Source organism: Taeniopygia guttata, chromosome 4 (assembly GCF_048771995.1).
Source record: "Taeniopygia guttata chromosome 4, bTaeGut7.mat, whole genome shotgun sequence".
Lineage (NCBI taxonomy): Eukaryota > Metazoa > Chordata > Aves > Passeriformes > Estrildidae > Taeniopygia > Taeniopygia guttata.
Genome location: NC_133028.1, coordinates 10,800,709 through 10,813,218, shown reverse-complemented (window position 1 = coordinate 10,813,218; position 12,510 = coordinate 10,800,709). Strand labels below are relative to the sequence as shown.

General features: G+C 38.0%; 1 protein-coding gene across 15 annotated transcripts in view; it reads right to left on the bottom strand.

Annotated features, from left to right (window-relative positions):
* The window catches only part of ABLIM2 (actin binding LIM protein family member 2), a 167,992-nt gene that overhangs the window by 83,208 nt on the left and 72,274 nt on the right, over positions 1–12,510 (bottom strand). For all 15 annotated transcript variants that reach the window (XM_072927966.1, XM_072927968.1, XM_072927971.1 and 12 more), the window contains one exon: positions 8,909–9,052. In XM_072927966.1, the coding sequence (XP_072784067.1) occupies positions 8,909–9,052 (144 nt within the window). The remainder of the gene's footprint in view (positions 1–8,908; positions 9,053–12,510) is intronic.

Sequence of the window (12,510 nt, the reverse complement as noted above, 5' to 3'; positions counted from 1 at the left end):
CTACTTATGTGGACAGAGACACTGCCCATCTGAGATGATGCTGCAGAGACAAGAAGCCAGGAACGGAAAGCTGAAGGAAGTCTAGGCAGAATATCTGAAGGCAGCTACCAGATCTTACTCTCCTAGGACAGGATATTAGCATTATGTCACATCCACTCCTACCTAGCATTTGTCTTCCAAAAGGAGTATCTGGAGGATGGGTTATTTTTAACCTAGAAACAGTTTTCATCAGCTTGTGGAGTTCATCTTGGTGGTAAGAGAAAAGCACTGAAACCAGTAATTATATTAATGAAGAGACTAACACAGAGTAACTCATCTTCTTGTCTTGGTATTACCTTGCATACATGGCAATGCCTTTTCCTGAGCACTTATAAGCTTTAGGAAGAATTTCGAAGTAATGAGTAAGTGTTTTTCTCTTATATTATTTAGAAGCAAGCTAAGTACCTGGATGTGCTATGGGACTTCAGAGGGACAATATCCACACCATTTTTAGGGAGGGTATCTCAGGGTGGCTTCTCTTACAGCTGGATAATTCCACTTTTCAAGACAGTTTGCAATTACCTGACAACAAAATACTTCATACACAGATGTGAGGGGCTCCTCTGCTGGTTTAGAAACTGACTACTTTTTTCCCTAGCACCATGTCTGTAGCAGCACTTGAAGCACTGGAATTTATGCAGTGTATAATAGTAATGGTTTCAAATTAAAATAGGAGCAATTTAGACAGGATTTATGGAAGAATTTTTTTTTTTTTTAAGTGAGGCTAGTGAGACACTGGAACAGGTTGCCCAGAGAGATGGTAGATGGTCCATCTCTGGAAATATTTGAAGTCATGTTGGACAGGTCCCTGAGCAAACTGACTTAGTTGAAGATATTGCTGCTCATTCCAGGGGAGTTTCGAGTAGTGACCTTTAAATGTCCCCCCCCCCCCCATTATCCTATGATTTTATAAAAATAAATAGCAGTAAATCAATTAATCAATGCACTTTAAGCACATTGCTATTCCACTACTGTAAGCCATCAGTACTCCATTTGCAGTGTACAAATATAAAATGCATCTGTTTTCTGTGCTGGCAAATGAGCCTACTGAAAGTAGATTAATTTTTTGGCTGCATGTTGGGCCTAAAAACCAGCTGTGTCCTGAGCTGCTCGGGGGAACGCTACACTCACTGTCTGCTGCAAACTGCAGCAGCAGGCACTGCAGGTCTTGTCATCCCAACAGTGCTGCTCTGCTGTCAATGTGCCAGACTATCAAGTGGTTTGCTTACATGCAACTACATATATCAAGTCTATTTTTTTCCCTCACATTTTCTGCCTGATGTAAGTTAAATGAAATTTTTCTTCCTCGGCACTGTGGTTTTATGTCCACTTCTGGTATTTTCCTCCATCCATGAGATGGATGCCACTGGCTGACTATGATCCTAAGAGTGACACATAGCACACTGCTGATATTCTCTTTTGGCAGTTAAATTCTATGTATTTATGCACCATTGATGAAGTCTAGGATCCCATTCTTCAAAATCCCATGATCATGTGTGGAATATTTCTCCTGGTCACTATGCCTGTGAGAAGGAATCAGAACCACCTGGCAAACTTCCACTGCTACAGCTTTCACTGACATTCAAATTGAACTGCAATTAATCTGAAGCAGTCTAAGCTCATTTCCAGCAGATGGCTGCAACTCTGATACTCCTTCTTGCATGGTCTGCTGTGGTAAGTCCAGATAAGCTTTTCACAAAGCTTTTGGGGAAGTCTTTCCCAGCTTCAAGTTTGCTGGCCATACAAATATTGGCATGAGAATATAATTTCTTGGTTAATTCACACCTGAACCTTCAGTGTATAGGTGAGCAGCAGTAAGACAGAAGGGACCTTGCAATGGGGTATATAAACCATACAGTTCAATCACTCTTCTATGCACAAGTGATCATAACAACTGTATTTCCAAACACATCTGTGAAATCAGGAATACTCAAGTGTGTCAGTCACTGTCAGCGTATTAGCAATGATATCTAAAATACCATCTGCTATCTCAAGGACTTGGATGACACCTCATGTTGTTACTATCCAGGGCAAACAAAAACAGCATGCAGCTCCAGAAAAGTCCTGGACAGACCTGCTGGTCTCTTCTCCAGCTTCCGATCAGGAAGTGCAGGAAGGCAGACAGGTCTGATGGAAGAAAACCAGCAACTTTCAGGAGCAGAAAAGATACAGAGAACTGTGGGGATATATCATATCCTGCAACACTTCACCATGCATATGTGGCACTGATAAAGCTATAAAGGACAGAGAGTACAGCACCTACACAAGCCCTCAGGCTACACTGGCCTTTATGGAGTAAACACTTCAGTGCAGGAAAACCCTCTGAGACTCAGAATACTCTTATGAAATTGACAAAACATTAGAGTGCACCAATTAAAATCAAGGAGATTTTAGGAAATTTTCTGTGCACTATGTACCTTGACTCCTATAATAAATGGGAACTACACATCAAGTAATTTTACATTTTAAAGTATATTTCCATTTTCCTTCCGGAGATCATAGTTTCCCAATAGCTTATAGACAGTGTTACTGCCCTATAAAAAACTCTACCATAGTCTTAAGAGGTGAGCAAGGTCCTCACAGCATTAGGTAGGTGGCTGTTTCAAACTACCAAAACAATCCCTAGGAAAACTGGAAAAAATGTCTAGTTTATACTAATTTCTTGTTTTAAGGACTCAATTTGTTTATTTAAAATTTACAAGTACACTAAAGAAATTTAAGAAACAGAGTAATGTGCTTTAACCCATTTTAAATCTAATAGCCTCTCAATGTTTATCATAAAATACTGCTGTCATTAGGTAGACTAATTAAAACGGGTTTTTAAAACAATAAAATAAAATAAAACCCACAACACACAAAAAAAAAAAAACAACAACACGCAAAGCAACAACACCAAATATTTTCAGATTTTTTTTTTTAAGAGTGCTTTGGGTGGCAGTTCCAGGTTTGCAAATTAAGTCCCTGCTCTATTCACAGATATGGCAGATGGTCTCATGTTAATGAGTTGCAGAAAGTGGGAGGTGGAATAACACCACTGTGGCAGTGATGAATTTTGTGCAACAACTCTCCCTGGGTCTCAAAACAGGCATCACATCACTTTACTGCACTGAAATGCCCAGTAGCTAATCCAGAGTGCTGCTGTATCCCTGCTGTGTCCTCAAGGGAAAGAGCATCACACAGTCTGGAAGTCCCCTGCATAAAGACATCCTTGCACTGACTTTTTTTTTTTTGCACAGGGGAAACCTTACCCAAAAAGAGAATTTCAGTAATTAAAAAGACTTACAGGCTTTTAAAAAATAATAATACTTCTGTGACATCATCTAATGTGGGCTGAAACTATGTATGTTCAAAACTTCTTTATATTAATAGTATCTTTACTGCCTGCAAAGCTTACATAGGTTTGAAAATCCTATCCTCTAATGGGCACTTACCTTCCTACTATAACTTCTCATTCAAATGCTCTAATGAGCACTTACCTTTCTACTATAATGGACAAGAAGGATGCAAATAAGGAGTAAATAAATTGGAAAACAGAAGCAACAGAGGTTTGGCTTCTTTTGGTGGGTAGTTAGCTACTTTCTATTGAATGTTATTAAGCTATTCCTTTACCAGTACTCATAACCATGATTCCTCCCATTTCACCACGCTTTACTAGTATTACGTATTTATTAAATTCGTGAAAGATACTCTTAAAAAGATTCACCAGCCTCTGGTTGAAATATATATGCCATGCTGCTAGCTAGAGTGTTGGTGTGATGGGTGTATGGCCAGGATGTGAGGTGCTGCAGAAAGCTCTTAATGAATGCAAAGAAAGGTTGCAACAAAAACATAATTATAAAAAAAGGAAAATTATCCATTACTTTGTGATAGTGAAATTAGCTAACTGACCAAAATTTGGTCGTGCTTTAATTATTGAGTTATTTTTAGAAAATCAGTGATTAAAATTTTCAAAGTTCAGGTTTTAAAACCACAACATAGAACCATCTGTCACTACATCCAATTACTTCTGCATCAGCAAAAGTGATCATTACTATCATAATCACAATTTCAGTGAAATAAAAATTAGAAGCTAATGTGACATTGGTAAGGCAGCCCTAAACCTACCACACTCTGCAACCTTGGTGAGCCTTACACTGGAAACAGCTTTTCCTGTTATACTGAGTTAACAGGATCTGGGATGCAAACTCCTGAAGGACTCAGGAAGTGTTGGACACGTTGCTGAGAGTGCCTGATGAAGGAGAGTCCCAACACTAATCCCCAGTGCCCATGACACCAGAAATACCAGAAATTGCTACTGCCTGCCAGAAATCTTACAAATGATCTTCCCGTAAGTGACTCCCACTTTGAAACGTGAAACCCTGTAGCAATGTTCAAATGTGAGTCCCTCAGATCACTCAGAACAGCTTAGAACATGTTCATATCCTAGCAGATGCATTTGAGCTAACAAAGAACTCCTATTGCCAAGTTACTCCATGTTTTTAATATTTTCACTGACTATTTTGTCTTAGCCCTTCCCATTAATAGGACTTCCCATTAAATGATATAACTCGGGGTTCTGTTGATGTTCTACTGTGAAAACTGTATGGAAGTGATATATCCAGACCTGGGCTTTTTCACAGTTCCCAGGACACTGCAGGGTCACAGAAACACTAATCCCCAGAACCACATACCCCATTCTAAGCTGAAGATGTAAAAAATTCTAGCAGATTAATTTAAAAAAAACCCATGAAAATTAATGGGAGAAGAAACACACTTGCAACTACTAGCTGTGCCAGCAAAGAAGACTGCATGTGCTGCACCCATAACAAGACACAGCAATCAGGACAATGTTGATTAGGGTTAAAACAAGATACATATGAGATGCAATGAATCAGGTGCAGCACATAGGCCAGGTTTTCACCTCTATGAAAGTTTATTTCCTTTCATGAAGATTAACCCTGAAAAGACACAGATGTGAGTTATAGTTCTTCTCACATATGTACAAAGAACACTCCTTAGAAAGATGGTATGAGTTCCCCTGTTTAAATTGGTCACTGCAACTTTGGAAATGTGAGGACACTATCAAAACACAGACAAGTAAACACTTGCCCAATACTAATAAAACAGGGTAATTTTATCCTTATCAAAGACTACCTAAGATAATATAATTACAGCATCTACATATTCCTATCTACAATTCTATGTTAACCTGTCTCTCTACTGGGTGCACTAAATCACAGTTGTAAGCAAGCTCTAAGTTAACATTTTTCTAATAGCATCCACTCCATTAAGTGTAGTCCTGACCTAACAGACACCCTCAGAATAGTTTATATTCAATTTTTTTAATTTCACAATCTAAGTCATTAATATTTTATTGCTTCAGTAATTTTCCTTGGTGCTTTTATTACAGTGGTAACAAATAAAAAAAGAATTAGTAAGCATGGGAACCAAAACCCTTGAAGTCTAATGAAACTTTGACTTACTGTATCAAAAATATCTGCTTCATTATAACAGTACTTCTATAAAACCTGATTAAAATGGGATACATTTTAAACTAAAAATTAAGTAAAAATTTGAAGTGAGGATAGATGGCATATTCCTTACAGCATTTAACAGATACAGCAGATTAGATGTGCAGCTAAAAAGGAAATAACATATATGAATAGATTTGAGTATCAACCTTATTTATAATGCCTATTTACCTCCCTAGGTCCTATTATACTTTGACACTGTGCAAAACTAGCAGATGCTCCAAGTACTGCTGTTAATTTTTTTAATCTGGATGTGTCTCAGTCATGAATAATAAAGGAATTCTTTGCCTTTTAAAAGCTTTGAATTGTTTAGAATCATTGTCTGGGGAATGTAAGAAGAACTGGATGGGAATGAAAGAAGAACTGCATGGGAATTAGTGACTTTATACTAACCTTCCTTGGTTATGTAATTTAATTTTAATACAAAGGGCATCTATATAGTAGTTGTTACCATTCTAAAACTCACAGTTGCCATAAGAAAGGTTGCCCAGAAAAGTTGTGGCTGCCCCACCCCTGGAAGTGTCCAAGGCTGGATGGGGCTTTGAGCATTCTGGTCTGGTTGAAGGTGTCCTTCCTCATGGCAGGGGGGCTAGAACGAGGTGATCTTTAAAGTCCTTTCCAACCCAAACTATTCTATGAATAATCAGACAGCACTATGGCAATACACAAAACTACCTTCCTACTCTTAAAAAAAAAAAAAAAGGGTAGAAATATAGAATTCAATTTGACCCCCTGAAACCTCATAATTTATCCAAAACTATCAAAGAAATACTTTCAAGTTTCACACACATTCAAAAAAAGTGTGACTTTTTCCAGTGTAATATCAGCTGTCACTGATGAGGTCATTCAAACAGACCTCTAATACCTCTAGACACCACACACCATGGTCATTTGTCATTCTTATCCATGAGTTCTTCATCAGTTTGCATTTTCCACCACTGTACAGCTGTAACTTCTGAGAGTGGGACCAACATTTCCTGCAGCTTTGTAAATATTACATGTTTTCTCTGCAGGCTACAAGATGATTTAATACAGAAGCAGTCAATCAAGCAGACAGGCATCTTAGCAGGGCAATGCAGCCAGCCTACACATGGGATTATCTCTCCTGGACATTCCTGCAGCTGCCCTGGATGCTGGACACACAGCCTCATTCCATGTGCTATCTTTGGTGGATGAGGTGAGGCAGGACAAACTGCACTGCTGAGTAGCATTGAAATAAATACACCACAGGGAAGAATCAACAATAAGATAAATGCATTCCCAGAATCATCACCCTACCCATAAACAGCAGGAGTCACGGCACAAAACTCTCCTCCAAGGCTGAAAGCAGATTGATCAGAACTGAATACCAGTTTTTCTTTGCTAAATCCTAACACATGAACTGTATTCTTTCATCCATTAATTAAAAAGTCTAAGTCCCATTTGCCTAACCTGCTTTTTCTCCTTTTATGTAGTGAAACGTATATTCAGCTCTGTTCTGTTCCAAAGCTCTTCTCACAGAACATGGCAAATCCATATTACAAAGCAATTTATGCTTAAGTAACAAATAGAGCCCAGAAACAAAACAAAAACAGATACCAGAAGAATGCCAGAAAATTGATGGAAACCCTTGAAAGGTGATAAAAGAAATTATGGCATTTAAATAATAAGAGAAAACCCTCAAACCAATGTGGGCAAACTAAGCAAATGATTAATAAGGAGTCCAAGAGCCTTGACACCAAGCAGGAGTTTATCCACACCTCTGACACTCCTGTGCCAGCTGAGAGACTGACAGGTGGCTGACAGATGCTACCCTGCTACCTCGTTAATACTGTGACTTTTTCCTCATTTTATCCAAGATCTGCCAGAAGCACAACAAACTCCTTCTTATCTCTTGCAGACAGAAAGGGGCAATGCAGCTTCTACAGTGCATTCATCATCTTCCTCTGCATGGGGGTGAGAAAAAAACCTTCTGCACTGCCTAAATTTGGGATCAGCAAATCGGTTCAGTGACCACATGCTGCATTTGCTGGTGACCTGGCATCATCTAAATACAGATGGCCTATAAAACCAAAAATTGGATGTTCAATTCTGTCTTAGTCTCTCTGCAGAATTCATTCTTTCTCATAGCAAATTTGTTAAAAATAAATAGGGCTTGGACTTCACCAAGATAATAATATGGAGCAAATACCAGAATGTTACCAAGGCTTCATGTGGGATACAAGACTCCTGAATAACAATCAGGTGCTTTTTTCCTGAGCTAGGTCTGAAAAACTGATTTAAGTGAAATTTTCCATAAGAACAGCTGGCTTTAAAAGAACTTAAAAGATGCATGTATGGGCTGTGTTCTGCTTTAAACACTAATCCCTTCTGAATAAATGATAAAAATATTTTTGCTATTTAAGAAAATGCAGTCTGCTTATTTTCCTTGCTGTTCAGTTTTGTATAGAACACAATTATTGAGCCTGTCTAATTCATCTAATTATTTAGTCCTGTCTAATTCATTAAAGATTGCCTCAGTTATTAATAGTATGTACTCAATCTCATGGGATTTAAAAAAATATCAGTATAGCTAACAGATAGTGACCTTCTTCTTTCTAGTGTTTCCTCTAAAGAAGAGTAGAAATAGTTACAGTAACACATCTGGAACCAGACACATGTTCATGTTTCTAGACTGGGCTACAAGGATTAATAAATGTCATTTGACACACTGGTTAATAATGGAGTAAGCAGATTGTTCAGCAAACATCAGTTAACATTTGTGTACTTGTACATTTAAAACAAATTATATCTTTGCAGCTTCCAAATAGGTTTTTAAATAAGCAAGTATCTACAGAAGGGGTGTTGTATTAGATAATTCCCTTTTCCTGTAACCATCCTTCTGCTATTCATGTGACAATTTTAGATCACCAGGCACCAACCTGGAGCAAACCAAGTCATTCCCCCTAAAAAATGGAAAAGCACAGAGGGTTACACTGGAATTTCAAGATCACAGCCCAACACAAGAGAACCTGGACAGATGTGGCCACGGTGCACCCTGTGGCACACATTAGAGAGCTGGAAAAGAGAAAACCTCTGAGTTTCTTTGCAAATGTTCATTCTCTCCTAGCCCTGCATTGTTCTCCCAAAGTGCTCTTCCTCCTGACATCCTAAATCTATAGTGAACTCCAATATGGATATAAACAGCTTTATAGCCACTGAAAACATTCTCCAGTTTGGGGACTTAGGATGTTTATAATCTTACAGTAAGGAGTCAGGGATTTCACAGTAAATCATTTAGGCATGGATTGGATTGTAAAATATTCTTGTGAAGGTTCTAGGATCACTAAATCACACACCATTGCTAATGCCCCACTCATAGAAGTAGCAGTCACACTTACCTTTGCAAACAAAGCATTTAATATGGAAATATTTGTTCTGAACTCTCAAAACTTCTCCTTTGCATGGTTTTCCACAGGTATTGCAGAGAATTGCAGTACTGGATGGCTTTTCCAACTGGCTATGTACAGCCTGTGGTTGTGAAACTGCAGGGGAAAACAAAAAGCAGAGCATTTTAAAGACCATAGGTGCATCTTCTGTAAGATCTACAAGCAATGACAATTAACACCTAGGACAAATCAGTTCAAGAAGATTAAAATTTTAACTTCTGGGACTGGCCAGCACAGGAGAAAAGGCTGCCAAAAGGAGTAGAGCCAAGCCAACCCTGTTATTTCATAACTTTGAAAGCTTTTGACTGAACATACTTCAAAGATAAATTAGAATTCCTTATAGAAGAAAGAATCCACGTGATCAAGTTTTGAGAGCTTCCACCTGAGTTTCAAAAAATGCTTTGTCATACTTTCTCTTCAAGAAATCAAAGAATATAGATAAAAGCTAAAGGTTTTTATTCAAAATATCTTTAATGGGACTTGGTAATTCCTACATTGTGAGCTACTGATCTTTAAAGTTCATAGTAAATGCTTTTTTTTTTACTGATTTTAAGGCAGAAATACAGCTGTAGATGTTTTAAATACTTCTGAAACATTGACATCCCTGTAAATAGCACATATATCTGACCATTAAACAAAGTTTTCGGTCATTTTGTAAGGAAACCACAATTCCAAGAGGTTAGGTTAATCTAGGTTAGTGAAAATTAAGTGAATTAAAAACTTGCTGCCATCTTGTGATGTAAATTAGAAATTGCATTTATTGTGCTGCTGATAACACAAGACAAGTTGGCATCTCAACGTGCCATGGGGAACAGGTGAGATATGACCTTATTCTTGCAGTCCTGCTGCAGCACTTGCATCAATATTTTATCACAGTGTACTCAGGAGTCAAGAGAGGAAACATCAAGGCAGTTAATTATAAAGGAGCTGTACTGTAACTCAACACATCTGGCTTTTTCCCTGTGTGAAGAACTAATAACAGGAAAGCATATAAAGCATTTCAAGTAAATGACTTACTTAATGACATTTTTTCTTCTGTAATCTGGCAAGCTTACTCAAAGGCTGGATTGCTTATTTCAAAGGGATTTTGTTTAAATTTTAGCTACAAAATAAACTCACCAACCAACCAACCACCGAAGATGGAACAACCTCTCATATACCAACATGCTTAAGCAAAAAAAAGGTCGTTCCCCATCCACTGAGTTGAAGGAGTCAGTATTTCAGTAAGATGCTAAGCTTCCCTCCCACACACTCTTCCAGGGACTTACTGCAAGTTTCACCCAAAACAGCACTTTCTACTCCTTCAACTGAAGTGGTTTAGGGTTTATTTTAACCCAGAAGATACATGGGCTTGAGTGTTTCACGACATTATTCACCACCCATTAGCATTTTGCCTTGTCTGCTAAAATTACACGTTCTGTGATGGTCAAAAAGTTCTGCTCAAGGCATTGTGAACTTTGGAGCAATTACTGAAGGCCTGGTTATAATTAAGGACATCTCCAATAAAAACAATGTAAGCATGACAGGCAACTGGAAGTTTATAGAAAGGCAGATGCCCAAACTTGCACAGAGCAAGTAGTACAGATCGCTCAGGCTACGATGAGGGTCTGACTTACTCCTCAAATAGAAACAGAGGAAACTTTGAACTTTGCAATACTTTACTTTTGACACAAAAATCTCTCTGTACTGTAACCTGCCCAAAACAAACGGCCCACCCTGAAACCAAAACAAAGTATTTTCCTGAGTTAGTTACTAGAGTAGTGGCTAAAAGTGCAACTATAAATAGAGGTTTGTTCTTTCCAGATTTGCTAACAAACATCCAATTCATAGCACATAACTCATTAAAGACTTGACTTAAAAGGAGCTGACCATAGCCAGAACATTTGGGCCTAAACAGCTGCATTTGAAATATAAAATTCTGATTGGAACAATTAAACAACTGACTTTTCTTCACACTCAACATTCCCATGTTTCAGCCTTTCAGAACAGCATCTCTCCAGAGGCATCTGTGCCTGGCCAGGTAGAAAGCTGCCAGCTCATGTGGTGTGTCCCACAGGGCAGAGAAACCCAGCTCAGGTTCTTTTTGTTTCTGGCAATGGTTGCAATCTGAAAATGTGACAGAAAATGGAAAAATTTGTTTTCCATGATGTATTTGGTGCTCGGTGTCCAGAGCTACCGGGCAGGACTTCACACATTTCTTTCCCTTTGGTTCTCTAAATTAAGGTTTGGAATTAAAAACTCAGTAGTTCAGCTACAAAAGAAATTAAGAAAGGAAAATATTTAGGTTTGTTTTTTTTTTAAATTCTTCTTTGAAATTTCTTTGGGGATTTTTTTGTATTAATCTTGATGTTAAGACAAAGCATATTTAAAATACACACGGCAGACAAAGAAGTAGTTATTTTTCTTTTCTCTCAGTTCAGAGCTGAGCTACTAAGTATTTCATACAAAACAAAGAAAAAGTCCCCAGTGGGACTACAGTGCCTCTGAGATCTTTACAAAGAGGTCTTTCTGAAGACATTTTAAAACACTTACTCCTCCATCTAGCACAACAAAATCATATAATTAATCACATATTAGTTCGTATTTTAAGACACTGACATGTAATATAGTTTAGGTTGAAATTTCACCTGCTGACAATTTTGAGTAACTAATTCCATTAGGGAACTTCACATTTTAACTTACGTTTCAAACTACATTTAAGGAGATAAGTTTACACGGCAATTTTCAGCATTTCACCGTTATGCCTTTATGTATCAAAATCAGTCTTCAAAGCAGCAGAAGAAACAATCAACATATTTAATAAGTGAAAAAATGAATTACTGATGGAATATAATGATCTGAGACTACTCATCAGATCATAACTAAAGAGTTCATTTAAAATTAAATTCTTCCGTTATACCCTGATTTGTAGAAATTTCCTTCTTAACTTGAAGCTACTTTTTCTAAACAAAAATACAAATGAATACCTGATTCTCTAAATTTGCCTTTCTCCCAGACTACATTCTGCTCATTAATCCTGAAACCCTAAAAGGATCCCACAGCACTCACTTTTTGACAAGGACAAAAACTGGCAAGGAATGAACGAGCAGCTTCCACAGGACTTCTTTGTGCAAGACTCATCTGCTGGGGACATTACTGCCAGTATTCTTGCCAACCGTCCAGTGCTCACACATCTCTGATGTCAAGACTCAGTCTGTCTCCACCAGGCTACACAGTAGATAATTCTTCTTAGTTCTGGACCAAGCAAGGCACATTAACCAGCATCAGTTTGATGAAGAATTGCCAGATAAGATGAACTCAGACTCACTGTTATACTGCTTGTTCTAGATGTGCACTCGCTGCATGTACCACAGGGAAGGAGGGACAGTGGCATTGCTTATTATCAAAGCTGCATTACACATCTTATAGACACTGTGAAGTGATGTTTTCAGTGTGCTTATAACTTTTGCAGATTTACAGAATATCCTGAGTTATAGAAGGGACTGACAGGGATCATCAAGTACAACTCTTGGTCCTACAGAGAATCATCCCTAAAAATCACAATATTTGCCTGA